This window comes from Lagenorhynchus albirostris, chromosome 5 (assembly GCF_949774975.1).
Source record: "Lagenorhynchus albirostris chromosome 5, mLagAlb1.1, whole genome shotgun sequence".
NCBI classification, from domain to species: domain Eukaryota; kingdom Metazoa; phylum Chordata; class Mammalia; order Artiodactyla; family Delphinidae; genus Lagenorhynchus; species Lagenorhynchus albirostris.
Genome location: NC_083099.1, coordinates 15,272,464 through 15,298,973, shown reverse-complemented (window position 1 = coordinate 15,298,973; position 26,510 = coordinate 15,272,464). Strand labels below are relative to the sequence as shown.

At 36.7% G+C, this 26,510-nt stretch overlaps 1 protein-coding gene across 13 annotated transcripts in view; it reads left to right on the top strand.

The window, feature by feature from the left end:
* Positions 1-26,510, top strand: part of MBNL1 (muscleblind like splicing regulator 1) — a 176,422-nt gene that overhangs the window by 40,132 nt on the left and 109,780 nt on the right. Inside the window, exon 2 of one of the 13 annotated variants that reach the window (XM_060149604.1) lies at positions 24,055-24,173. The exons of the other annotated variants lie outside the window; for them this stretch is intronic. Coding sequence (XP_060005587.1) covers positions 24,168-24,173 — 6 coding nt within the window. The 5' untranslated portion in view covers positions 24,055-24,167. The remainder of the gene's footprint in view (positions 1-24,054; positions 24,174-26,510) is intronic. 13 annotated transcript variants of the gene reach the window in all.

Below are 26,510 nucleotides of genomic sequence, written 5' to 3'. Positions count from 1 at the left end.
GGGGGTGGGGATTTCACAATTCAAGGAGTATAACTTAAACACTTCCTGTGTCAAACTTTGGGAAGGCAGATATTAAAAACACAGCCCTCCAGGGGCAAATTGCTAACAGGGAGACCAGTATATTAGGTGGTGTGGTGGAGTTCAGAGGTGGAACTTTTCCATAGCAATTGGAGGGTCAGTGGAAGAGAAACTTATGGAAGAGAGAGAGAAATGTGTCCGGTGGTTTATCTTTCCTTTTTTTCCCTCCCTTCCCTCTCACAACTACTAATTCTGAGACCACAAGTAGAAAGAGAAGAACTAGAGGGAATTCCCAATAAGAGAGTTCCCATAGCCACAGGCCACCAGGCTGGGGCAGCTCTCCCTGCATCACCGTTGGTCTATTGGGAACCACCTATATTTTAACCCTAGATAACAATTTTAGGCTCAGAAGGATTCTTCTGATGCTATCTCAGTTTTTTTTTTTTTTAAGACTTTTTTGATGTGGACCATTTTTAAAGGCTTTATTGAATTTGCTTCTGTTTTCTGTTTTGGTTTTTTGGCCGTGCGGCATGTGGGATCTTAGCTCCCTGGCCAGGGATCGAACCCGCACCCCTTGCATTGGAAGGCGAAGTCTTAACCACTGGACCGCCAGGGAGGTCCCTGATGCTATCTCAATTTATTCAACAATATTTATATTTTAATTGCAGTTCATGTTAGATTGAGACTCACTATTTATTGAGATCCAAAAACTGTTTTCTCAAGACCCCAGGCATCTTAACTTAGAATTTATCTCTCTGCACAAAATTCAGACTTGGTGTGAAGGCTTCTGGTTTTCAGAATCACTTATGCTTAATTCCAGGCTATTCTCAAATAAGGCAGGAAGCATCTGCTGTTAATAGTTGACAGTAAATTACATAAAGTAAAACATGGAAAATTAAAGTTAGAAAAGCTGGGAAGCTTTTCTATCATTTTCAATTTTCTGCACAAGCACGGACATAATCAGTGTTTAGGATCTGCTCATGACGGATAAATTACATCTGTAATTCATTCTTTTCCATGTTACTGCATTCAGACGATAATTTGCTTTCAGATATCTTTGCTCATCTAATATTCTAAAATCGTTCATAGACTGAAAATAAGTCTAGTAACATCTTCCAGTCCCATGAAGCTTTTATAACTAAACAGTGTTAGCTTACCAAATGGGCCAAGTTAAAAAAAAAAAAAAGGTTTTAGAGAAAAACAGAGCCAAATTTATCATGCCCAAAATAAGATTCCTCTTTGGTAGACGACGTTGCTTTTCATAAAACAATTCTTTAATGGAGGCAACTGAGAAATGAACCATGAAGAACGAAATAACTAAAGAATTCATTTATTTATAAAGAATCCTGTTAAGAAAGATCTGTGTTCTGAATGAACCTTTCTTCACATTATCTCATAACTCTTCATGGCTAAGTGGAAACTAATGAAATCTAAATCTAGCCACGAGAAAAGATTATCATCATGATTTTATTAAAATTTTCTCACTATTATGAAATTTTACTGCCAGATATTGCCTTCCATGAATTATAGCACAGTAATAAATTGGAGACAAATGTACACATAAGAATACCCAATATATAAAAGAACACTCCAAACACAAACTCATCTTAAACTCAGGTAAACTAAAAGTCATATCCACATTGAAGAAGAGTCATCTACATTGCAAGTTTTTGCATAGTGGAGTCTATTTAAGTAGCTTCCCCCCAACCTTTAAACTATGATTAACATATAGTAGCTTAACATGTAACATACATATAGTGGGTTGAGTATGCATTGTGAGAAATGCAAAATTATTATTATGTTTTAGAATCTTTATTGGCTACTTTTGGCTTCTGTGTTTCCCGTAAGGATGAATAATGCTGGAGGAGAGTTTTTCACCCCAAACACATATTTTTATGCTGAATGGTTAGGAATTAAAAAAATGGCAAACCAAAGTATTTGCCACCTCTGCATCTCAATTAATGGAAAAGAATCCATTCTTCCTCCCCTTTTCATCATTTATTACCTGCTGTGTACTAGACGTTGCAATAGGCAGTGGGGTGAATAACACACAGAGCCTGTTAGGTTGTTGATAGACTACAGCTTCTGAGAAGTATAATGAAGATTAAAATGATCATAGAGGGCTTCCCTGGTGGCGCAGTGGTTGAGAGTCCGCCTGCCGATGCAGGGGACGCGTGGTCGTGCCCCGGTCCGGGAGGATCCCGCGTGCCGCGGAGCGGCTGGGCCCGTGAGCCATGGCCGCTGAGCCTGCGCGTCCGGAGCCTGTGCTCCACAACGGGAGAGGCCCCAACAGTGAGAGGCCTGCGTACCGCAAAAAAAAAAAAAAAACTTAGAATAATAAAACATTGTTTTAACTCTTCGATTCTTTAATATTAAAATGTCCCAGTGGAACACAAATTTGCCCATGTAAAATGTAAGTAGGCATTAAATGTCCTTGTGTGTGTCTGAGAGGTTTGTCATGAAAAACTTGGAAACCGTTAAGTAGTCAGTGTGGGAAGAGCAGGTGAATTTCAGCTCTGGTTATGTGTACTGCTAGAGAAACCGTGTGCTTGTATTAGTAGAGTGTGTTTACACGGTAAAAGATTTATACTAGACCCGTCATATTCCAAAATTTAGCAAGATAAACCTGAATCAGATTGATTTTTAGGTAACACATAGAAATGGTTAATTTTACTCCCCTGCTTTGATCATCATCTGTTGATTATATAAAATGATGAGGCTCAGAATGATTAAGTAACCTATACAAGTTTGCATCGCCTGGAAGTGGTCAAACTGGGATTCAATACAGGCAGCCTGTCTTTAGAGCCTGTGTTTCAACCTTTAGAGCCTATGCTCTGAGTTTAACTTGTTTAAGCTGACAAAGTGTGAATGAAGCACTACACAGCAACCTTATGCATACAAAACTATAGTGTTAATTATTAGTGAGCCTGCATATTAGAGTGACAGACATACTTAGGCATATTTGTTGAGTCACTGTAATTGCCTGAATTTAAGACAACTATACTTTTTAAAACATGATCACTCACACTTTTTCTTAATTCAGAAAAACATCCCTGAATAATCACTAATAAGTTTTTTTTTTTTAATTTAAAATGGAAAATTTATACTAAATTTTAACTAGAAGTTTGATAATATAGAGAATCTAAAACTTAGGTCAGGAAGAATTTTGAAAGTCATGCCAGACTGGGAACAGTATAGAAAATCAGAATAATAGGCTGTTCTGAGAAAAAAACAAATGAGAGTTTCAGTATTCTAAGACAAAGCTTGGAAGTGAAGTATGGGGCACCAGATAAGGAGGTTTTCATTACATAATTATCCTTATGATTTTTTTTTTGCATAAAATAGAATATCCTTTCTTATTCAAGGAAGTAGTATAATTGGTACTTTTCTAATGCATAGAACCATGAGGCATTTTTTTTTTTTAAATGGGTGAGAGTTCCTTCATATTTCATGAGTTTCACTGGGCATTTATAATAATATTGGAAACAAAAAACTGTGCTTAAGCCTTTCGAAGTCTTTGTAAGTTATACTATATGAAATTAAAATCTAGATTAAAGCATTCACCCACCTCTTTGACAATGATTTATATAATACGTCTTCCTATTGCATGTCACACTTAAGTATTTATGCTAACTTTTAAGATTGTATTTTAAAAATTAGCTAGGAAAAATATTTTAGTAGGTAATTTAAGTCTTTGTATATTTGTATAGTACTTATCTTTAGTAAGAGGAGGGTTTTTTCACATGAATATTTAATTTCAAAATAGCTTATGACATTGTTTTTAAGACTTTTGCATTGTTTGTAATTGAAACAAAAATGACTAAATATAAGAATCACTGTTTGCATTTTGTTCATGATATGACAAAAAGAGCATGTTTGCTCTCAGAAAAACATGGATTTAAGGACGTCAGATTCCTGGGCTTACCGGGTATTTAGTAAATATTAGTTTAAATTGGACTTTTAAAAGAGGTATCCAAATATTAGTGTTCATTATATGACTTAAAATGCTCTATGAGAAACATATAATTATCCTCACAGAGCTTTTCATTTGGGCGAATGCTGGCTTGGACAAAAGGGAAAAGAAAACCTTTAACATCAATAGCTAGTGTTACAAGGATCCTTTCCTTAAACGATTAGAAACTCAGAGCCTTTTGGCCATTTTCTTGAATGCATCAGTTTAGTCAAACAGCCAGTTAGAAACGTTGTTAACAAAATTGTTTTTGATATATAAACTCAAACTTGGTATGGAAGTAAAACTTATTTTGTGTTCAGAACCAAATTGATCACAGGGAAAGGTGAGTATACCAGAGTGCTGGTATTTCTCGTCCTTTAATTTCATTTCTCTGGGCATTTTCTTCATTAGTTTGCTTTAGCTATAGTTTTGCTTTGTTTTTCCTCTTGGTGTTTTCTGAGTGTCTAGATTGGCCTCTTTGCTCTTTTCCTTGGGATGAAATCTACAATAAAATATTATTTTATAGCAAATATATCGGTGCCAGGAGTAACGAGAATGTAGCCACTGATGGCTTTCACGTAGTCCCAATGCTACCTTGGAGTTTTTACTCAAAGTAGCATCTGCAGAGTGATTGCAAAAAGCCATATTCAAAAATGTGTAAATAAAAAACTTTTCATGGCAAAGAGTAAGACCTGGTTAAGAGCCAAAACCATGAATGCAGCTTGATATGGGTTTGATTCCATCAGTCACTTCCTAGTGACTTTGTGCCAATCACTTTGCCTCCCGAAGTCTCAGTTTCCTTCTCCATAAAATGAGACTAATGATACCTGCTTTGAATGTTTGTGAGAATTCAGTGAGATCATTTCCATAATATAGGTCATTCCACGCAACATCTCTCTCAGTGTAAACACTTCATACCTAGTAGCTAGCTGCTCGTGGTGTTCTTGTCTGAATGCTGGAATTCAGTCTAAGGTATCTTCCCCTTAAGAGAAGAACTTTCCTTAGGTCAGAAGAAATGTCGCATTATTTTGCATACTGTACTACAGGTATTTATCCATGATTTAATTTAAAGATTTAAAGATGAGTTTTTTCTGCATTATCACACACTAGCTTATTCATTTACCTGTTATCAAGAGAAAACATCTCTTAACCTCTAGCACGTGTACCACTTGACTTCAAGCTCACTGGGGTAGTATTAATAAAATAAGTCAGTATTCATATCATTGTCTGTGCCTAAAAACCCATTTCATAAATGCAGTTATCCATGATTGGAAAAGTGGTTGTGACCATCTGTTCCAAATTTAATTTCATTTAAAACTAATGCCTCTTTAGCTCTGTGTTGGCCTAAAATAAGTAGTTCACATTTGATATTTCAAATAGTATATTATTTATGTAAATTTCTTCCTAAAAGACTTACCTAGGACTTTGTTTCAAAAATAAAATTAATGTTTATTCAGTAAAGTACCTGCACAGACTAGAAGGTTAGATATTAAAGTCTATTTTTTCATGATTTGCAGTATCCCTACTTTGTTCTTTTTATACCTGTATAAACTTACTTAGCTGGTAAAATATCTACCACTTAACTTCCTCAAAGGTGTAAAGGGGCATCCAAGTCCAAGATATTCCATTTATCACATCCTCATTTTTCCCCCTTTCATATTACCCAGAATTGATAGGAATCCAATTCTAACCCAGTAAAATGGTCTCTTTTGCTTCAAGATATTTAAAGATGCTGGCCTAATTCACAAGCTTGAGACTTTTTTATTTTAGTTAGAAATGAGAGTATATACTTTTTGCAGCGAATGGGGAAAAATGCCCCAGCTCCCTGATTTCATTGTCTTTTCAGGGCTAGTATAGCCTAGTAGTTTCCTGTGGCTAGCTCTGGGTTTTCCTTTGCAGTTGTATAAATTTTGTTATATTCTAATTCTGAATATGAGTTGTGCACTTACTATTTTATTTATTGAGCCATGCCACTGCCTTCTTGTTAAGGCTATTGGTTATTGTTCATTCTGTTCTGCTGTGTATTGATTTAGTATGTGGCAGTGAGTTAATTGTATTACTTGATGTTGAAAGAGGATCAAATATGTTTGAAGGAGACGCTTGTAGCCTGTTTAATTGAGTTGGCTATTTAGGCTTTTAACATGTTGTGAAACAATTAGGAGAAAGTACAGGAGGACCTCTGAAGGCAGGAAACATAAAATTTGTTTTCAGCATTTAAAAAAATTATTTACTTATTTATTTATTGGTTGCGTTGGGTCCTCGTTGCTGCATGCGGGCTTTCTGTACTTGCCGCAAGTGAGGGCTACTCTTCGTCGCGGTGCGTGGGCTTCTCATTGCGGTGGCTTCTCCTGTTGCAGAGCACGGGCTCTAGGCGCGTAGGCTCAGTAGTTGTGGCTTGAGGGCTCTAGAGCGCAGGCTCAGTAGTTGTGGCGCACGGGCCTAGTTGCTCCTCGGCATGTGGGATCTTCCCGGACCAGGGATTGAACCCGTGTCCCCTGCATTGGCAGGCGGATCCTTAACCACTGCACCACCAGGCAAGTCCCTTCAGCATTTTAGAAGATGCCAAAAATTGTGTAGTAAGTCCTTCCTGGCATTAAATGGTCAATTGATATTTAGTTAGCAGATGTGTAAAAGCTGGGATTTCCCCCCTGTATTTCATTTAAAAATCAAGGGAGCTAACGCCCTTAGATGCTCACATTTTATTGAGAAAAAGTCACGTCTTTTTAAGAATGGTTTCCTATTGAAATCGCATATTATTGGATATATGTAGAAATAGCAAGTGGGATGTGTATGTGTGTGTAGGTGCTCACATCTGGGGGATATTGCAGAGATAGGAAATTAAGTTAAATGATTAAGCTGGGAATCAATTGAGTTCTTTTTATCTACTCTTTTGTTTCTTAGCGAAAAATATTTTTTCATGTAAACAATAACATTTAAGGTAGGGCTGATATTTACTTATTTTATTTGACATTGTTTGAATTTTCCAAACTTCAGACAATCCATACTTAATGTGAAAAAAGAATTAACCTTCAGACTGAGCTCATGGTACCATGGTCCTCTAATGAATGTTACCTTTTGTTTTAGTGGCTCAGTTGGCTCTAATCCACGGAAAAGTTTTTATTTCCCATCAGATCCAAGATAGGAGCCAAACCAACGTTAAAGAAACATTTTCCAGCAGACAAGTTTCTACAGATAACATCAGTAGTCAAAGAGCATGCACTTGTGTGTTCTCTCTCTCCCTCCCCTCCGCCCCACTTATGGAAATATTAGATTGGAAAAAAAATACTAAAATACTGATAATGATAGTAACTTTCAGGTTAATAAAGGCGCTCCTTATTAATCCTTCCTAGTCACAGTATGGCCTCAAATTTTAAATCTGTTTACTTTTTCAAAACGCGTTTGCTTCAGGGTGACCGAAGGAGGACTGCTTTCTCCCCGTGTTAATACCTTCCAGGGCTCTTTGCTCTGTAACCTTTTGTCACCTCTGGTTTATTTGCCTAGCATACGATTGTTGAAAAATGAGGGAACATAAACAATTATGACTGGCTTTTTGGAAATGCCTATTAAAACCCTGTCCTCAAAGGACCTACCAGCTTGGAACTCTGTAGAACTGTGAAAGCTCAGCATTGAAAGTAGAGAGTGTACAAGAGATGGTGCCAGTTGGATCATTTGGCTACGAATACCTGCTAGACTCAAACCTTTCCCTTGCTTAGTTATCCACCATACTAACAGTAGGACCCACTTAATTCCATGTGGGTCAACAGTGTGCGTGGCATGCCTGCTGTGTGCCAGAGAGCAGCTCAGGTGCTTTTCCAGGCTTTCTGCGCAAAGCCAAAAAGACCTGGCAGGTATATTCTTTCCCTACCCCTACCACTTGCCCCACCACCTACACCTACTCAGTTGGAATCTCTAAACCAAGAGACATTGCCAGGTATATATTTTCAAAAGCTGTAGGCTCATGGTTAACAACCATTCTTTGAATACTGCTGAGAGGTTCAGGGAAGGTAGTATTTTTGCCATGACTTCTCAGTCCATATAGAAGATGTATTTTTCTCCTGAGGATAAAACCATCTGGACGTCTTCACATGCTCCAGACTCCCCATATAGAGCTGACTTTGCTTTTTGATTAGCACCATCGATAAATTTGAAAACGCGACTTAAAAAAATAAAATGAAATAACCTGCTCACCTACTTAATTTCTTATTCATAGTTAGAAGGTAGAGTGGAGTCACTCTGTTTCATTAATGTCCCTGCTAGCTTTCAGATTCAAAAATAACTTTTTCTCTCTAAATAACACTCGCTATGACTTCTGTTCCCTAAAAAAAAATGGATTGTAATTAGCACGGTTCCTTTTTGCTACGTATCTTCCATTTTGCTCTATCGCCTCTATTAATTATAATAAAATAGACAGTTGGTAAAAGAATAAGTGTTACTTTTAAGATTCTTACAATGTATATCAACAAATGTGGAGTTCCAGTGATGACCTGGTTGACCTCATAATTATTTTTGTAAAGAATTTCGTATTTTGCATATTTTATTTCATCTCATTATCTCCAAGCAACTGCAAACAGAGTAATCTCCAAATAATTCTAATATCTTCTCTTTGAATTTCTGATTGATCGTGGATTTAAATGAACGAAACTTTGCTTGCATTACGGGCAGCCTCAGGCACAGCAAATGATTAGACTAGCCTGGGTGGATACAGTTTTATAAACTATCAGTACATGAAAGTGATGCTAAAACTCCAGATGCCGTTACTTTAGAACTTCATGCATAAATTATATGCGTTGTTCTAGGAAACAGGGAAAACTGATGGCCAGCCTTAGCCTGTAGTATAGTTTGACAGCATGAATGAGTCAAGCAAGCAATTTTCCAGACTGTTTAATAGTACAAAGGAAAGGGCTTCTAAGGAAGTCATTCTTATGACTAGCTGAAAAATATTTTTCTTAGTAACTGTTCTAGAGAAAAACAGGTCACTGTTGGAAGAAAAATGAAATCTCAAGTTACCAGCATTCTGGAAGTGATTTGATCACTAAGATGTGTTTATCTTATGACAAAACTCCTTAAAAGGATTCTGTTTCATACATTTCCAATTATTTAATGAATGTTGGTCTTGAAATTCGACGGGAAATTATTTAACACCATTACATACTTTAACTCCATCACCTTGGCAGCACGTTGGCCATTCTGTTTTTTGAACTTTTTTTTTTTTAATTCCATTAGCACATATAAAACTGCATCATCATAAACTTAAAGATTCAATGTTTTAGGTTTATCGGGTTGCTACAAATGTATTCCACTCTGTGGTTCTAAACTGCATGTGAATGAAAATAGGACTTGATCGATGGAAAATCATTTGTTTGTGGATTTACAGATTCTGTTCCAGGTGGTTTGAAAAGATGCATTGTCCAGCAGCAACTTTTCTGCCAGTGACAGTGCTCAGTGTGAGCTTGATGGATTCCAACTACTGGGTTTATCATTACTGCATAGATCTTTGGAAGGACAGGCTGCAAATCTCATTTCTAAGCCATGAGTAGCTATTATGTCAATTTGAAGAATAGAAATACAATCAATACAGCTTAAAAAAAAAAGCACTCTATGGTCATTCACAGATGGTTGCCAGCTTTCAAATTGTAATATCCTGGCTAATTAAGTACCCTTGATTATTATGATTTTTCAGTATCAGGTTAATATTTAAAATTTGGAATATAACCTACTAGCCTTATTTATTTATTTATTTATTTGCGGTACGCGGGCCTCTCACTGTTGTGGCCTCTCCCGTTGCGGAGCACAGGCTCCGGACGCGCAGGCTCAGCGGCCATGGCTCACGGGCCCAGCCGCTCCGCGGCATGTGGGATCTTCCCGGACCGGGGCACGAACCCATGTCCCCTTCGTTGGCAGGCGGACTGCGCCACCAGGGAAGCCCTAGCCAATTGATTTTTGCAGAATCCTTTTTTTTTTTTTTTTTTTGGCTAAACTTGCATCTAAAGTCAACCTGTGGTTGCAGTTGACAGATGAGTTATTAGTTCTCTCTCTGTGCTCTTACTCATAAGAGGCCCTCATTATACAGTGATTATCAGATGAGACATACTTCATGAATAACTTTTCTTCTCTACATTTTCCTACCATTTTATGTATTACAGAATAAATCACATTATACCTGATTTTATAGTTCATTTTTCATGTTTCTTTTTCCCACTATTTTGTAAGCTCCTTAAGAATGGGAGGCTTACATTCATCACCTCTCTATGTATGGTGTTTTGAATGTCCTTGGCATTCAGTGTTCATTGAAATGAAAGCAGTGTTTCTTCCTGACCATGGTCGATAATTGTGAGCAGATTTTATATGCTTTCAAATTTGGTAGAGAATTTTTTTTCATGTAATGGGACATTTGTTGGATAGTGACATATAAACATTCATAAACTATTTCTCTAAGGAATCCAGCACCCTTCATTTATAGTAGGACTCATCCAGTTACATTTCTCTGACACTCTGATGGACTGTTTATGTTCTATTGATGGAAATCTCTGGAACAGGCCTTTATTTGCTGTCCTGCCATGTTTTGTATGTTATCTTGTGCAGGCAGCACATAGGGACCTGGTCAGGCTTCCTGATAACGGTGGCTTTATAGATAGGCCATGTCTCAGAGGGGAGTGATAATTGGTCGGGGCAGTGGCACAATACACAGTTATTTTTGTAACAATATTAACTCACTGTTAGTAAGAGTGCTTTGTTGGGAAAGTATCACGCTTAGGTAGAAGAGTATTTATTCTTCAAAGGTTGAATGGGGAGAAGCAATACTACCAGGGTAGCAACATCATCGGTGTTTTGTTTTTCCTTTTTCTTTCACTCTGCTGAGAATATTGAGAAAAGCATTGATTAGCGTTGGTGTTTATTGTGAGGGGAACATTCTGGGATCCAGACTGCAACTATAACTACTGTTGTTTTTATTGTAGAACTCATAACAGTAACAAAGACACAGGTTATTTGTCTGGAGATCATGTATCTCTGTTGCACTTAAATTTCTCCACACTCCAATTTTAGGGAAAAAAATTTTTTTGGCTTCCCAGTGTGAAACCTGTACAGTGTTGCATATCTTAAACCTGAAGAAGAAAAGAGAGTCCAAGCTTCCAAAAAGTATAAATGCCTAGGCCCTACCACTTATTACCTTGCTCATTATTTCTTCCCTCTAACAATTCTTTGAGGAGCTGTGTGACGAGCTATTTAAAAAAAGTTCTGGAGAGTCAAAAACAATCCAGATTGTGTTGATGCCAGTCGTCCTAGCAATTAAGTATTTGAGGAGAAACCTACATTTATCCACTTTGAAGAGAATCATTAGGAGGGATTAAAAATTTAGTACTTCAGGCCCTTTAGGGTTAGAGTGGAGTAATTATGTAGCTGGTAACAAATGCTACAGTCTCCACTTCAACAGTCACTTCCTGAGACATAGTGGCCCTCTTCAAGGAGCTTCACAATTTGTAAATGTTGTCTCCTTGGAGACTAAGTTCTGCTGACCCATTTTTTTAGATTTCGCATGCTTTTCTGCAAAGTGTGCTTTCACGGAAGGTAAGGCCTTGATAATCATCTTAAAGAGATACGGGCTCTGTAGAGCATCTTCCCGCGGCATAAGCAATACTTACTGTCTTCATCAGTGAGCCTCTTCATATGGTGCTCAAAAGAGAACACCCTTGTACTACATCTACTGTATTTGTTGATGATTATGAGGCTAGTTTGATGTCCTAATCTTGCAAGTTGGGAAGTAAGTAAAATGCTCAAGAGACGGCCGATTGAGCCTGGTGTGCCATGCTTCATCACCAAAACATTAAGTAGCTTTTTTTTTTTTAAAAATCAGTAAATCTGTATTTCAAGTCTTGCTTCTTATTTGTATAACACACAGTAACATGTTAATTTCACAAGAACACGTAGTTGGATCTACTTTTAAACTAATTGGAAGAGATGGTGATATTTGTTTTATCTTGAGTTTTTTTTTTTTTTTTTGTAAATCTGGACAGATCAGATTTTACCAGGAACCAGTATCACCAGGAACAATCGCTTAATCCCTAACTTAAAGCCTATTCATTCTGGTTTTAGGTATGATTCTAGTAAGCCACGTAGTATTAACCATGGCACAGAAATATGAAAACACACACATTACTTCCTAGGTGATTTTACTGCATAAAAACGCAGTGACAGGAGAGATACATTAGAACTCTGTCATACTCCTAAAATAGATAGACCATTGTAGTTAGCTTTTGACCTCCACATCCTCTGTCTGGAAGCTTTTTGAAAGCGGAGACTATTCCTTAGTTATTAGAATCTCCAGTGCCTACCCATAGGCCTGACACATGGTCAGCTTCCAATAAATATTACTTTACTTGCATTGACTTTAAAATGGGACGAAATGCAGAATAGCAGCTGAACTAGTAGCTCCTGACCCATGCCATGACCTTCCCTGCCCCACCCTTAAGATTCAAAAGACAATTAAGCTAATTATAGTCATTACAGTTGTAAATTAGACCACACATTTCATTAAAAATTGACACAGTCATCTCTTTGAAGGGAAATGAAAACTAGCATTGTATGTCGAACACTAAAATCACTTGACTTGAATTTTCACTTCTCAACTAATTGTGATATCACAAAGATAAAAATATACACCCGTAGTCTCATGCCAGTCTCCTAACTGGGCTGAAAAATGTCAGTTTAGTTAAGTAACAAAATTGGTTATTGGAGTTATTTTATGTATTAGATAACAGTGTTGCTGATTGATTTTTTTTTCATTTTTAATCATTTATTCTGTGAATTTTTCTGCCCTAAGGCAGTGGACTGAAAAAGTGACGTTTTTCTGCTGTTGGTAAGCATTATGAGTAGAAATCAATAGTTAAATTGACCCAATAAAAGATGCCTGGGACCTACTATTGAGACAGGAAGAACATCAGAAAGCAACCTATATAGACTCTAACAAGGCTCAGAAGCATCTTTTGCCTTTGTTTTGCATATGTATTAAATAGCAAAAGACAGTACTAATGAATTGCAGTTTTTTCTAGGGAGTCTATTTAAGTCAGGATTCTGTTAACTAATAGATAGGCTGCGGATTCATAAGAGCCAGATTCAGTAACATGCCACATGCCAAAAAAAGGGGACATACTGGTTTAAGGTTGGTAGACCTCTAAACAAATTTGTGTAGAATTTATCTTTTTTGCTTTGCTAATCACCAGCTGCTTTTCTTTAGCATTATACTTGCATTCTGTGTGAAAAATAGATTTTATATTTCATTTATAATTTATCTAGATATATTTATTTATTGGACACAGTTGTTAAATGATAAAGGAACTTTATAAGGAGGTAGGATCAATAGATAAACATTAATAATTCTAACTCTTTTATATAAATATAAAATTCATCTAACTATGTTTATTTAGTCAATGCTTTGTTAAATAGATAACCTAAAGGAATGTTTTCAAAGCAGTGGTGTACATACACTAATATTAATAATTTGGACTCCCTTTTGTACACATACCTGTGTGTAGAAATATCTATCTGGATCTAGATCTAGATCTGTGAGGGACTGGCTTTTTTCCTCTTTCCTTATCAGTATCATTCAACCCCTTTTATATGATAGGTAGGTTGCAAGGCACAGGGTATGCAAAAATAATCCTCCGCCCCTCCTTTTGGTTGCAATGACTGTTGCTGACCCAAATCAAATAGTTTCCTTAAACTGTGCTTTCATTTTTCCACTTCTCTACTTAGAAATAAATCCTCTTGTGTGCTCCCTGAGGGAGGAATAGTTTAGCAGGGAATCACTTACTAATTACTGTTCATTAATCACATAGAAAGAATACTTTTTTTAATGTCAACTCTGTCATTCATATAAAATGTATGTTTCCTTGAGGAACCTCTATGAATTACTTGTTCATCCTCGTTGTCTTTCATATATTTCATTATACTCCTTAGGAGCTCAATAATTTCAAATATAAATTGTCTGTTCCTTATATACAAGAGTCCTGTAAATAACAGAGATAGCAGTGGCACCTTTTCTTTGATTTACTTGTTACCTCCTGGTCATATGATTAGCCTGTTAATTTAACTCTCTACCTGTATAGCTTGTTGAAAGCTGCAGCCAGTGGAGTGCTGGGACTGGCTTACATAAGACCTGTTCCCAACTCCAGGTTAAGTGATGTCGTATTGGCAGCTTAAAATTGGCCATGGTAGGAGGATTTACACTGTGGAAATTGGCAAATGCTACAATTCCCTCCCCAGAGAGCTACTTCTTAAACACTTAGCAGCACCCACTGTTTATAGAATTGTCTCTTCTTTTTTAAAAAATTGTTTGACCATATGGAATATCCATGTAGAATTTTATTTCCAGATATTTTCTTTCTCTGCTGTTTTATTTATTTCCAGATTTTTTCTTTCTATACCACTTGCCAATTGAGTGACTGGGCCGGTTACTTAGCCTTTCTGTGCCCCAGTGTCCTTATCTGTATGAGAGGGATAGTAACAGTACCCACCCTGGGACTGATGTGAGGTTGAGTAAGAAGTACACTTATCTCAGTATATTAGCAAAATGCCTGATGTACAATGAGCACTCAAGTAGCGTTACCATTTATCTCTCTGTACTTTAATTAATAGATATTGATAGATCCCTTACTAAGTACTTAGCATTTTTCTGAGTCCAGTGGGTCACTGATTGAGACTCGGCCTCTAACAATGAGTGTTAGCCATAGTGCCCTGTGGTAAAAGCCTTCCTCTGTTGCTCTTCCAACCTAATGTCCTCTATTTTTGTTTGTGGTGTTGTTTCTTTCTGCTGAGAACATTTTTCTTCCTATATGAGTTTTGCAGACTTTTTTCATATTTAGGTTTCGTTTAGACATGACCTCCTCTAGGAAGCTTCTCCTCACTCCAGCCCTGGCCATGCTATTGTCCTGCCTCCTCGTTTCTGTAATGCACCCAATTCATATCCCTATAACTGTCTTTGGCACATTAATCAAAATTATGCGTCTCCCTCCCTCTCTGGATTTGAGTCCATGGCCTGTGACTTACCACCTTTGTGTTCTCGTCATTTAGTGAAATACATGTTCCATAGTAGACCCCATAGAAAAAGAGCAAATGTTTGTTGGTTGAAGGAATAAGCTAGAGACTTTGCTCATAAAGACCTTATTACTTCGTTGAAGAGATGATAATATACACGTGTGACATGAAGGTGAACAAGAAAGCATTTTAATAATGATATCTATATTTGTATAGATATAAATTAAGTTTACAAGTTATTTTCATCTATACATGATCTTGAAGTAGGAAAGATCATTTTTTTCCCTGTTACAGATACAGATATTTATGTTCACAGATATAAATGAATTGAGTTAGGTCAGCCAGATCAGATTTGAAGAAGCAAAGCCTAGCTTGTCAACCAGGTTTTGTGACTCTGAGTTAAAAATATAAGAGAAAGTTTGGTTATTCTTCTAGACAGTAACAATCCGTTCTCTTTTGCTTTCCTTTTTTTTTTTTTTTTGTAGCTTTTAAAAATTATTGTGGTAATTTTTAAATATACACAAAATTAGAGAAATACTGTAACAACTTCTGTGTATGTATCAATCTGCATTTTCTATGGATGTATCCATGTGAACATTCTGTGAACATTTGTCCGTCTTATTTCACATATTACTTTCCACATACCTTTTGTTCCTGATGTATTTTAAAGCAAATCTCAGACATCCTGTCCTATCAGTTTGCTTTTATGTATGTAGGAACTTTATGTGTTAAGAACTTGTTTTAAATATAGCTTGTTTTAAGTATAACTCTATTTCCAAATCTATCAGTATCGACAATAATTTCATTATATCATTTTTTTGTTTCTTTTTTTATATCTGAATTTTATTTTATTTTTTTATACAACAGGTTCTTATTAGTCATCCATTTTATACACATCAGTGCATACATGTCAATCCCAATCTCCCAATTCATCCCATCCCCGCACCCTCCCCACCGCTTTCCCCCTTGGTGTCCATACATTTGTTCTCTACATCTGTGTCTCTGTTTCTGCCCTGCAAACCGGTTCATCTGTACCATTCTTCTAGGTTCCACATATATGCATTAATATACGATATTTGTTTTTCTCTTTCTGACTTACTTCACTCTGTATGACAGTCTCTAGGTCCATCCACGTCTGTACAAATGACCCAGTTTCGTTCCTTTTTATGGCTGAGTAATATTCCATTGTATATATGTACCACATCTTCTTTATCCATTCATCTGTCGATGGGCATTTAGGTTGCTTCCATGACCCGGCTATTGTAAACAGTGCTGCAGTGAACATTGGGGTGCATGTGTCTTTTTGAATTATGTTTTTTTCTGGGTATGTGCCCAGTAGTGGGATTGCTGGGTCATATGGTCATTATATCACTTAATTCCCACTTTACATTCAACTTTTCCCAGTTGTCACAGCACATCTTTTTTACAGGTAGATTGCTCAAATGAGCATCTAAATAAAATTGTCAGATGTGCATCTAAACAACATCTATTTGGATTTTATGTCTTTTAAGATTCTTTTAATCTATGATAATTCCTGCTTCTTCCCCACTCACCCACCTCATGTCTTTATTAGTTGAAAACATCAGGTCATTGTCCTGGAGAACATCTGAGATTCTGAATTTAGCTAATTGCTTCCCTATAGTAGTATCATTTAGCTTGTTCCTCTATCACCCTTATTTCCTGTAGACTAGGAATTAAAGCTAGAATTGAGTTTAATTTTAGTGCTACTTACTGTTATTTGGTGAGAATACTTCCCAGATGGTGCTGTGTACTTACAATTGCATCACATCAGGAGGGAATAATTTCATTTCTCTCCACTTCTAATGATGCTGAAATCTATCAGTAAGTTCAGGTGAGCCTGAGCCAATCCCTATAAAGTTCTCCATCAAAATTGGATCTAGTGGTTTCACTCCATTGTCGATCATTTCATAGCGCCGTGATTTTGTTAGGGATTGCAAAACGCTGACTTCTAACTATATTATTCCTGCTGCATTTATTATCTGGAATCTTTCTGTAAAGAGCTTTTCCTTAGTATCTGATTGGCAACTCCACAATACAGTTTATAGCAAAAAGATGGAGAAACTGCGTGATTTCTTATTTACCAATTTTCAGAATCAGACATTAACTTCTAATATAAGATCTAAATATAGTATAGTTATTCAAAGGATTCTAACAGATTTTTACAAAATTTCCCTTGAGGAAATTCTTTGGATTATTTCTCCTAATCTTTTTTTTTGATGAATGCATTTTGATAACATTACTTCCCATGGAAAGTTCCCTTTCCCTCCTTTTTTGTTTACCATAAATATACCTCTATATGATCGAATCTGTTCACTCAGAAGATATGTATTGATCATCTTTTTCTCTGGTAACACTGTGCTAGGCTAGCTACTAGGGGTGTAGACACTAGCCCTGCTTTTTCACAGAATACATACTTTGGGTTTTTCTTCTACTCATAATATGATATGATTAAAAAAAATAAGCATGTATATGAATCTGTTTCTGCTTACTATCATATTTGGTGTCCTATTTATACATTTTAATGAACAATATTTTTAGCTGATTTTAGAGACCCTGGCCCTGGTGTCTAAAATAGGAACAATAAAGAGATTTCAAAGTTAAGTTGTGACTGCTGACCCAAAGAAAAATGAAGTATTTCCATACAGGGCACTGTATGTGACAAATGAGGAAGTTTTTATTTTTATTATTTGGAAAGGTAAGAAGAGGGAATAATGGGGACCTCCCCAAGACAAAAGTGAGTGGTAAGATCCTGTGCTATTTTAATATAAGCAAATATTTGAACTTAATTTGACTTCTATTTTCAGGAACCGAGGGTGACATTTTATGGCTGTCTTTATCTCCTATAATTAAAATGTGTTTTGTCAGGATTTTTTAAGGCATTTTTGGATTTTAGAAAACATACAACTTCTAAAGCTTTGTGAACATCTTCTTGTATGAATAGCCAGTGTAAATGGGACTAGTAGGACACTCTTTTCTCTAAGGGATTCTGTGACTGTGAGACAGTGAATACGACATAATGTTGAATTCACCAGAAAAATGTATTACGTAAACCTGAGGCTATAATTTATATTGTTTTGTTAGACATGTGATACTAATGTTGTAAAATTTTAGATTGTATTATTTAAATGACCATTGTAATTCTAAAACTCTTCTCAGATCTACTCTTTCACTCATGTTCAGACAGTATGAGATAGCTGTTATGATTATTTGAAATTAGGGTAAAAGGCAGATTCCTGGCATATCATTAAAAGTATTTTTTGCAGTTGAAAATCAGAAAGATAGAGAAATACTACATTCTGCTATATACTATATGAGTCTATATACTATATGAGTCTATGCTAATGTGTTTTATGATGTTATGGAGAAGTGCGGGGAGGCAAGAGATTTTTAAAAGCAGTGATATTAGGTTTGCTTTCTAGCATCTACCTTATCAGGAAATTTGAAAGGAAACAAAAAACTAAGCCCTTTAATTGTGATATCTGGTAACTGAGGATTAAGCTGACTTGACTTTGAAGATCAAAATTGCTGTTTGTATTATGTCAATTGAAAGAATAGTTGCATTTTTGACTTGAGGAAATAGCTTAATCTGAATAGCACGAAAGTTGACCAACAAGTGTGCTCATCCATAAATATTGACTGTTTTAATCTGTAGAAAATGGAAGGCCAGCAACAAGGGTATAGTAGTAAACCTCTAAAAGGAGTTGGTGAAAATTAAATGTTATGCAACATGAAAAGAATACCAGGGGAAAAATGGACAGAGTAGAATAACAGGAAGATTAGTCATTTCTGGAAGGAAAAAAAAAGTGGGGAGCGGGGGAAGAAATATTTTAAACAGGAAGGTGGAACTGGAAGTACCAGTGATAACAAACAGGAGCTCATTAGAGGGCGAACCTGGGCTTTAAAGAAAAGGGATGATACTGGTCTCATGTAATTACAACATATAGTCTTTACGTTAACAACGAACAAAAGCGCAAGTGGGGAAATTTTTCTGTTAGGGATTAAGAGAACCCTGTAGAAATAAAAGAGTGATGTTTACTCCTTGGCTAAGCTGACTGGCTTAGGTCAGACAGCACTGTCCAAGTGCATAAAGAAAATGGCTTTCTTTTAAAACAAATGTTCTACTGTTTTCAAGTGTTGGGCAAAATAAAAGCATTCTGGACATATTAAAATATGTAAGCTACTTGGTTTGAAATAATTTTCACTTATATATTTACTTATCTGACATAAACAGTAAACTGAAGGAGTAGCAATCTCCAAATACTTTAAGAATTATTTCTATAAATTCTCGAAAGTATAAATTTTAACTCTATATATCAAATGAAATATATATAACAGTCCCTATAACAGAAAACAGGAAACCACAAGTGTGTGCGCGTGCGTGCGTGCGTGTGTGTGTGTGTTGGTGAAATCCTGTTAATCCCTAATTTCTATTAGGGGCATTCATGGAACAGCTTTTGCTGGACACATTTTCAGCCTCCCTGAGTGTTCTCACCTGTCAAAGGGGAATAATAATATACCTGCCTCAGAGTTGTGTAATGAGGATTAAGTGAACTGGTAGACACAGACCCGGAAGTGGCATTTTGTTTTTCTAATTTTAATCCTGTATCCTTATATTGAGCACAGGCTTGTGTGACGCATTTCCAACTAACCAACTAACACATGGGAAGATGTACAATTGCAGTAGAAGCTCTTACTGATGCCTTGATACTTAAAATGTCATATGATAGGTTACAAATGTATCTATACTTGACAAATATGACACTATTACTTCCCTTGGCCATTCCTTAGTAACTACAGTAAACAATAAATTACATAAAAATTACTGAGAAAGTAGATATCTCTAAGGTTATATAAGCACGGCATCAGGACAAAATTTGCTTATTCTCCTATGAGAGAATTTTGTGCAACTATATGGGACATATTCTGTATCATTGCATTCATAGAAATGCGTTATACAGTCAGGTAAGCATTTCCTGTTGATTTTATGATAAATTTCAATATTTTCATGGCACATGTGCACATACTTCCTGAGGTAAATTCTAATTCCAGCACAAAATAACCAGTTTGCATGAACACCAAATACTGCTAAAAACTTCTCTCTCTTTCTCCCTCTGTCCTCTCTACCTTTCTCTTCTCTCCTCCCTCTCTGCCCCTCTCCACCCTTACCCACACAAATGTAGACACTCTACACACACACACACACACACACACACTCCACCCTTACCCACACAAATGTAGACACTCTACAACACACACACACACACACACACACACACACACACACACACACACACACACACACACACACACACACACACACACACACACACACACACACACACACTCCCAGGCATAACTGCATAGGAAATGTTTATTTTCCAAACTCCAGAAAACAAACCTTATCTCAAACACTGAAAGTCCTTCCTTTTCCTGGTTTGGAAACACTAAGTCATACTTGTAGATTTTCTTTAGCCAGCATTTAGGTTTATTTAAAGCATAAAGTTGTGAGGACAAAATGACTCAGAAATTTGTAATGCACAATTAAAGCTTTTCACTTTTAGGTCACCAGTTCATATCTAGCCGACTTAGTTAAGGATTGGTTACAGTTGGTGCATTGTTTAGTTTCCAGAAGAAGCTGGGAAGCTCACTGCAACTCCTCCTGTTCTGATCTGTGAACAGGCTAGAGTTGATGCTTATTAACATATTTCTTTGTAGATAAAGCCAAGTTCAAGGAATTAAATAAAAGAGAGTAGACCCAGTAGGAGTTGATGGATAAGAAGCAGTTAATTTATTCATCTACAAATATAATGTCTATTGACTGATATCTTTCTAAAAGTAGTGTGTTAAAATGATCAGAATCAGGGCTTCCCTGGTGCCGCAGTGGTTGAGAGTCTGCCTGCCGATGCAGGGGACATGGGTTCGTGCCCCGGTCCGGGAAGATCCCACATGCCGCAGAGCGGCTAGGCCTGTGAGCCATGGCCGCTGAGCCTGTGCGTCTGGAGCCTGTGCTCCGCAACGGGAGAGGCCACAACAGTGAGAGGCCCGCGTACTGAAAGGAAAAAAAAAAAAAAAATCAGAATCATATTTCTGTGTTTTTAATTACAGCGTCATTAACAGCAAGAAGTAAGAACTGTAACTTCAATAGACAAGTCAAGCAATGAATATATACATATATATGCTCATATAAAATTTGGACAACTTCATAAACGAGTCATGATCTTCCTAGTCTATCACTTAGTAGTGCCAAGGTCATAAAATCATTTGTTATGCTCTGCCTTATGTAAAAGCCTATGGAATTATTATTTTTTTTCTCACCCAAAAAATTCCAGAATGCGATTTTGAAAAATTTTTGAATAGCTGTTATGTTAATTCAGTGTTAACATTGGGCACTGAGATAAATTTAAATCTTGGTGTCAGCCAAAGAGTAAATCAAGCTTATGTGGGTACAGTATGTAATATCACTTCCCAAGGAATTCTACAGAGAAGGTAGTTGTCTAGAAATGGGGTAAAGAATTGTCATCTTCCTTCTGTGGAAACTTCTGATTGTAAAAATAATTGAGAGTAAATAGACTCCAATGCATCACCTCAGGCTATGCCACATGGGTATGTAAATTTCTCTCTGCTAAATGTCGCCAAATGGCTGCATTTCTTACAGCTGGTGGCTAAATTCTGACGGAGGGTAGACACCTTACCATAACTGTATTTTCTCTCTGAACTTTTCATGGATTCTTACGGTAATTTATGTCAGGTTAAAGCCAAAAAAGCTAAAGCTAGCCAGAATTCATCCTGAGAGTTAGGCTTTGCTGCCAAATTAAAGAAATAGCTTGGTCTCAGTATTCTTCATTGGTTTTTCAGACTTACACCTGGGACCCTAGGTGCTTGATTTGAGTTGTCTGACATTCCCCAGATGGCTTTGTGTCCTTAAGAGCTAATTCAAAGAAGGTCGTTTCAGCTGCTGAATATTCAAGCAGGTGTCTTGGCCCAAGGTTGATTGCAGCCATCATCTCAAGGGATGAACCTTGGATTCCTGAAGCTTCCTCTAAGCTCACAATTATTGTCTTGGCCCTGCACATAATTACATTTATTTGCCAATGATGGGAATAAAATATAAATATGACCGTCAGCAATGGTAATTCCCCAAAACAGAATGACTGACACTGTGATGATAATAATGTTACTGTCCTGTTAGTGCCTCTGAAGATATGATATATTGGAATAAAATGTGAAAGCCGCATTTGTCCTTGACTTTTTAAAATCTGAGAATCACATAAAATATTTGCTAATTCCTTAAGTTAGTAAGCATCATGAAGGAAAATGATAGAATTGTGTCTTGTATAAGCTCATGTACTTTATACATATGTTTTTGAAAAGAGACGGGATAGCACATCCTCCTTCCACCAGGGTTCTGGCCAGACCTGACATTTCTTATCCCCTTTCATCTAACATGCAGTCAGCTTTCAGGAGGCAGTAGAGGGTAGGCGTAGGCACAAAACCACAAAACCACAATTTCAGGAGCTGCATTCCCTGGATCCAAAGTTTACATTTGCTGCTTAGTAGTCCAATGAGCTTTGGCGACTTCCTTAACATTCTTACCCCACTAAATAGGAGTGTATTTACCTCACTGGCTTGTTTTGAATCTTGAAGAAATTAATACATGCAAAGGACTTACGGAATTTTAGGGCACACAATAAGTACTGTATACATATTAGCTGTTTAGGTAAACTTGCAGTACAGAAATAAATGAAAACCAGAACTGATGCTGCAGTTTTAACAAGATGTTTAAGAGCTCCAGGTCTGGAACTGTACAACCTGGGTTCAAATCACTTTCGAGCCCTGTGACCTTAAACTTGTGACATAACTTGACTGAGCCTCAGTTTTCTCATTTGCAAAGTGGGGCCGTAATAATACCTGATCTGCAGTTGCTGTGAAGATTAAACGGGATAACACATGTAAAGTACTGAGTGCCTGGCGTTACTTGAGTATGTGATATGTGTTAACTACTGTTCTGATTTTTATTTTGATGTTGAAGTGAACACATGAAGTATTAATACACGAGCAACATGGTATACTCAGAATCTGTGTATGTAGGGTTTCAGTTTTGCTAATGAGAATCGTTATTTTCTACTGTGCAGAGAACACATGCCTTGGAGTTTATAATTATTTTCTAATTGTTAGGAAAATAATAATCTGGTTTTCACTTATCCTTTGTTGGACTGTTTCGATTTTTTAAAAAAATCTGTAGATGCTTTTTTTAACCTGTAGGATTTGAGCTTGGATGAATCGGCTAAGTAAAGTAAATGCTTTGTTAGCGATGTTACCTTCTCTTTGTCCAGCCATATTCTAGCCACTCATTAAGTTGAACACCACTGGGAAGAAAAGCAACTCATCAATAACATCAAAAAGGAAGTGAAAGATAGAGGCAGAAAAGACGTTGCTTCTGTAAAATAAAGTTCATGAGACCTGATATTTCGCCATCTGTTGGGAGTGTTGTAAAGATTATGAAAACATTAGCATTTGTGAAACGTGATTCTGTGCCAGGAAGGCAGATAGAATATTATGCAAGAAATGACCAAAATTGCATGATGGCATTTGTTTCATATGGTAACATCCGTGTTTTCATTAACAGGAAATTTTAGGGCAGTCTACCTGCTTCTTAGGAGTGGGAAAGGTGAATGAAAATTTAAAAAGGATTCATCAAGGCTGCCTTATGATAAAGTAAATCTTTAAGAATGTGTTTTCCATAGAATTAGAAACTTAGAATTTCATAGTAACAGTATATTTATCACCTTGTTTGGGGAGCAGACTTAAAGCATGATCACAGGAAAACACCTGTTTTGACACACTGTGGGGAAGGTGCAAACATACGGGCAAACTCTGTCTAGGTGTAGAGTATACAAGAGTGCTTTGGCTAGCATCCTGCAAGGAGTTGGGTCTCAACGGTCTGCTCCAGCTTCTGCTGCTGCTGCTGCTGCTAATATTGCTGGGAAGGAAAAGTGGCTGACCTGGCATATCCTTTACTCTTGGTGCTGCAGCAGTCACTCAGGAAATGTGGTTTAAGGGAACCTTCTGGATCCTTTTCATGGCACCATGGCAAGAAGAAGCCGTATCTTATCTATTGAAGATAAAGCATGGAGTTGGCTAATGGATGCTGGTGAGTGAATAAGGCAACTGGGGAGCCAGTTTACTAAGATACCTTTTGGGCAGGTTCGCTCTGTCAAGGATTGAGGTGGCGTCCGTGGGAAAATGGCATCTGATAATCTGAATATCAGAACATTGTTTTAGAAAGGAATCATAGTTTTAACACTGGTGACCTGATCTGTGATCCTGTGTATGTTCCATAAATAAACATATTTATTTCCAGCTTTACTACTTGAAGATACTAATCCTGAAGTTTGCTAGCTATCTCAGTAAATGGAGTATAGTTTCCCATGTAATTTCTCAGGCAGTATTTAATCTTCATTCTTGTTTTTCATTTGACCCCCAGTAATTAAAAAAAATAATAACTTTCTAGTATATGAAAGCAGTTATTTTCCCTTTCGATTGTAAATGAGACCCTCTTTTTTTTTCAGCACAATAGAGTATAGAATTTTAAATTAAGAGATTATTTAATACACAAATTCTTGCCAGGAATATTCTTTTCAAGATAATTATGTAAGCAAATTAGTAAGGTATGGTTTATATTAGTCAGATAGTTGCACAGGATGAATCTTTGACATTAGCAATAAAGAAACTTCATTGCTAATGTATTTATCTGCCAACACAATGTATAATAGTTTCCTTGAGCAAGTTTCTTCATTGGTGAAACGAATAATTTGAATGAGCTCTCTCAATTTTTCTCACTCCAAAATATTCTCCTCTAAAATTTCCTTATCCCAAAGCCGCAGCCATTTGTGATAAGCCTACTATGAGATTTGAAATACATAGATATCTCTTCCACCTTATAATTTATAACATGAATATGTGCCAATTTATAGTTCACCTGTGTCTTTCATTAAAAGATTAGAAGATGCAGAAATATCAAGTTTTCCATAGAGGTATAGACCAAGTTTTTCTAGAATAATTAATCTATGATTAATAGGTATTCCATGAAAAATGTTGACAATCAAGTTTAGAAATTTTCAGGAGCATAATAAAGGTTCTGACAAGCCGTGTAGGAAGACCCCTGTTTAACTTTAATTTTTAAGAACTCTATCTGACTATAACCCGCCCCTCCCACCCCCATGCTTTTGAGAAGTGCCTTTCCACATGTGGCACCACTGTTCAGCCAGTAAATATGTACTGAGCCCCTACTATGTTGCCAGGTTAAGGTTAACTAGGTGCAGGGATACAGTTGTAAGCACCTTTGTCAAAAATTTCTCCCTTTGTGATGCTTAACAACAGAGAAACACTGATTTAGATTATCTCATTACTTTAGGAAGATACTTTAGTAGCAATGTAATGTTTATTTTTAAAAAGCTAGTACTGATTTTTCTATTTTCACTGACAATCCTGACATACCATTCTGTCTGAAGAGCTTTATAATTGAATGGACTCTACCATTTCAAGTGGCAACATTAATTCAGTCTCTTATCTTCTCTTCCACATTTTTTTGTTTGTATGTTTTAGTTTTTGTTGTTTACATTGTTGAAACTGATTTTCATGAGTGGGCTTGAGAACAGAGGTCAGAAAACAAACTGTAATTGATTTTTTAATGTATTATTTAAAGTCAGACTTATTACACTAAAAAGAAAGCTCAGCTTCCATTTAGTTTCTACCATAGGGACTCCATCTTTCGTTATGCAAACCTATCCTATCGACATGATTGTGTTTCAAAAAATTAAGTTTTAGTTCAAACCAACATCTACACTTAGGCACCGTTTATACAGTAGAAGTATTTTTAAAGGGAAATTTAGATTCCTCATCCTCTTATAAAATCTCAATTCTCTCAAATTTAAAATACTAGCTGCCTGGGCAGTACTTACTATTTTGTAGTTTAAGGATTATTTCATTTTATAAAAATATCTGACCCAGGGCTTCCCTGGTGGCGCAGTGGTTGAGAGTCCGCCTGCCGATGCAGGGGACACGGGTTTGTGCCCCGGTCCGGGAAGATCCCACATGCGGCGGAGCGGCTGGGCCCGTGAGCCATGGCCGCTGAGCCTGCGTGTCCGGAGCCTGTGCTCCGCAGCGGGAGAGGCCACAACAGTGAGAGGCCTGCGTACCGCAAAAAAAAAAAAAAAATCTGGCCCATAGCGACTTTCTGGACATAAGTATGTTTGCCCAAGCAAGAGCTGCTTTTATTGTATAGATTATTAACGTAATATATACAACATAACATAACCACATGTATATGAGGTGAGGGATGGAAGTCAACCTTTCCCAACACTTGTTATTTGAGTTATTTGACACCAAGTAAAATAGATTATTATTACTGTTCTAGTTAACCTGAACTTAATATACGTTAAGTAAATACCTGAAATCAAGAATTACACACACAGAATGGCCATTAGGC